Source organism: Eublepharis macularius, chromosome 8, assembly GCF_028583425.1.
Source record: "Eublepharis macularius isolate TG4126 chromosome 8, MPM_Emac_v1.0, whole genome shotgun sequence".
NCBI lineage: Eukaryota > Metazoa > Chordata > Lepidosauria > Squamata > Eublepharidae > Eublepharis > Eublepharis macularius.
In genome coordinates this window covers 29,783,333-29,786,493 of record NC_072797.1, presented here as the reverse complement: position 1 = coordinate 29,786,493, position 3,161 = coordinate 29,783,333, and the positions used below count along the sequence as shown (strand labels likewise).

General features: G+C 41.7%; 1 protein-coding gene across 1 annotated transcript; it reads left to right on the top strand.

The window, feature by feature from the left end:
• Positions 1 to 1,314: 1,314 nt before the first annotated feature.
• Positions 1,315 to 2,322, top strand: LOC129334517 (G-protein coupled receptor 4-like). Its single transcript, XM_054986671.1, has one exon. It carries the CDS (start codon positions 1,315 to 1,317, stop codon positions 2,320 to 2,322), a length of 1,008 nt encoding a protein of 335 aa, XP_054842646.1.
• The last annotated feature ends 839 nt before the right edge of the window (positions 2,323 to 3,161 follow it).

Sequence of the window (3,161 nt, the reverse complement as noted above, 5' to 3'; positions counted from 1 at the left end):
CCTGTCTAGATCTCAGCAATAACAACAACAATAACATTATACTGGCCAACTGCTAACCTCACAGTGGTAGGGGAACCTGCTGCAAAAAACCAAAAGTGCTATGTAAATATTTCTTAAATCGCCCTCAAATAGAAGTTATTTTCTTCTCCTGGGCTGTCTCTACTAGCTCTTTACTGCTTATTTCCCTGGGATGTTTGAAACAAATGAAGGACCTGCCAGCGGTGCTTTGCAGTTGATCAGCCACGTCCTATATTTAAAGTGGCTACCTGATGGTACTTTGATAATATGAACTCACCTGTAGGCTTAGGTATTAGCCAAAAGACAGCAAACATTGTTTCAAATGGTTTCAAATTACACAGAACATTTTAGAATACAGTCTGGCCATGAGCTAATATTTCCCACTATCTTTCCTCCAAGGAGATTGTGATAGCTCATGTACCTTCCCCCCACCCTTGTGTTTCCAGTAAGTTAGGCTGACAGCTAGTAATTGCTCCACAGTTACCCAGCATGTTCACTGGTGGAGAAGTATTTAAATTTATTCCCCAATTTGTCAAAGTTCAACACTCTGTCTGCTACATCACACTAGCTCTTGACATTCCAATTGGTGTAGTGGTTAAGTGTGGCAGGACTCTAATCTGGAGAACCAGGTTTAATTCCCCACTCCTCCGATTGAAACCAGCTGGGTGACCCTGGGTCAGTCGCAGCTCTCTCAGAGCTCTCGTAGCCCCACCTGCCTCACAGGGTGATGATGCTCATGAGGATAATAATAACACGCTTTGTAAACTCCTCTGAGTGGGCATTAAGTTGTCTTGAAGGGTGGTATATAAATAAAATGTTGTTGTTGTTGTTATTGTTGTTGTTGTTAATAATGATGATGGTGATGATAAAAACTAAATCTATTCCACCTCTTAAAAGCCTGGACATTTGGTCTGAAAGGAAGCTTCCTTTCTTCTGTTTTTCAGCATTATTAGAATTATGTTGAAATTGTATATGTGAGTGTGTGTGCTTGTGTACATGCACATCCAAAATATACCATATAAATGTTGAGCTCTACTTAATTTGCTATATTGGTATTACTTTAGTATATTTCCCCCTTAGGTCGAGAACATGTGGTCCTAGAACATGTGGTCCATCTCTTCGAAACAAGAAAAGTAGAAAGAAAGTTTTGCTGTCTTTTCTGGAGCAAGTCCTGTTTTCCTCTCCACTTCTTACAGATACATTTGGAGTACCATTGGAACTCTTCATGGCGGCTATGAGATGATGATGGTCGGCAACAGAACATTGTGTAAAAGTATCTAAGTTCCAGTCGGTGCCATGAATACCTCCTACATACCCTGCCCTATGGCTTTTAATACCACTAAATACTTTATAATCCCTGTGTTCTCCATAGTGTTGACTGCTGGCCTGCCTCTGAACTTCTTAGCACTTCTTGCCTTGGTATCCCAGATAAAGAGTTCAATTGTTCTCTCAGTCTATATCTTGAATCTGGTGTTGGCCAGTCTCTTGCAGACCTTAACACTCCCTTTCTGGATTGCATACACGTACCATGATCACCACTGGAACACAGGGCAAGAAGCCTGTGTGGTGGTTGCCATGATCTTCCTTACAAATTTCTATGCCAAGAATAGCTTCCTGTGTCTCATTGCCATGGAACGCTACATTGGTCTGGTTCACCCTCTGAAGTTCCACAGGCTGCATTCAATGTGTGGTGCCTTCATAGTTAGCATTGCCACTTGGCTTCTGGTGGCTGCTATGTGTGGTATTGGCTTATGGCTGCAGATGAAAGGCTCAGGTACCTGGCAGGAACATTGCCTGGATGGGTCTCAATTAGGCAAGGACCACGCACACTTCAAGATGGCCACCCTGAGTCTCTCCTTCTTCAAACCTTGTATTCTTATGGGATTCTTCTATTCTAGAGTCCTGACTGTAGTCAGGAAAGTGGAATCTCTCCAGCAGAGAGTGAAGAGGAAAGTATGTGGTTTCATCTTCTTCATCAACATCTCCTTCTTTCTGCTGTGCATTCCTTTTCAAGCAACATCCTGGTACAAATATTATTGGGAACTGATGCTGGAAGAGGATAAGGTATGTGACTTAGACAGGAGCACTTTCATTTATACATATACAACATGGTGTTTGACCACCCTAGATAACATCCTGAATCCCCTTCTTTACACGCTTCTCCTCAAAGATGTTTGGGCAGAGATCAAAGATCAGCTCAGCTTCAGAGCTCGTGGGACAGGAATTATATATGAGTTGGAACCACAAGATCTTCCTCCACATTCCATAACTGGGCAAACACAAGAACAACTTATTGGTCTTTAAGGTGCTATTGGACCCAGATCTTGCTCTCAGACCAACTTGAGGCATCAAAAGTAATCCATTGAGTCAGTACATGCAAAAGAATGGTTGACCACATCAACTTCTGGATTTTCCAAACTAATCTCTGACCATTTGCATGGGGGCCCATTTTACTCCTGCTGGATCAAAACATAGTGGATTTTCCCACTATTGTGGATACTCCCCAATATTGTATTTATCATGGGACAGCAGCCCAACCTGTAGCACTCCAAGAATGTTGACTGCTAGTTCTTACTTAACAAATGATATTTGAGTCAAACAGCCATGGGAGCGGAACCCAAGAATACACCTCCATCTTTAAACAGGGGATTCTTTTTTGTGTGTATTACGTGCCAAAGAGTAGACAGGCAACTGGAAGAGGAGAAGACTGCTGGTAAGAAATGTAAGAATGTACGTGAACAATCAGCTGTCTTCTTTTTTTTTTGCACAACTGAGCATATGCAAACTGTTTGAACAGTTTGTCAAGCGTTTGACAGCACTTACTGCAACTTGCAAACCATTTCCTTGCTTACAGAATTGCTTGTGTTCCGTGGGACTCTGATAAATCATTAAACACAAAATTGATACTGAAAGCACTGAAAACAACCAATTGTTGCAATTTCTTAGATGAGTTCAGAGTTCTCACTCTGACTGATATTGACTGGTTTCTTTGGACTGGAAAGGTCACAAAATGCAAATCAGCACTTTACTGTTACTCTGAGTGTTTTCCCAACTTCACCTTTGACCCTTGCTGCACTGATCCATGCTTATGTAATGTCGAGGGTTGACTACTGTAATATATTTTACATAGAGATGCCTTTGGA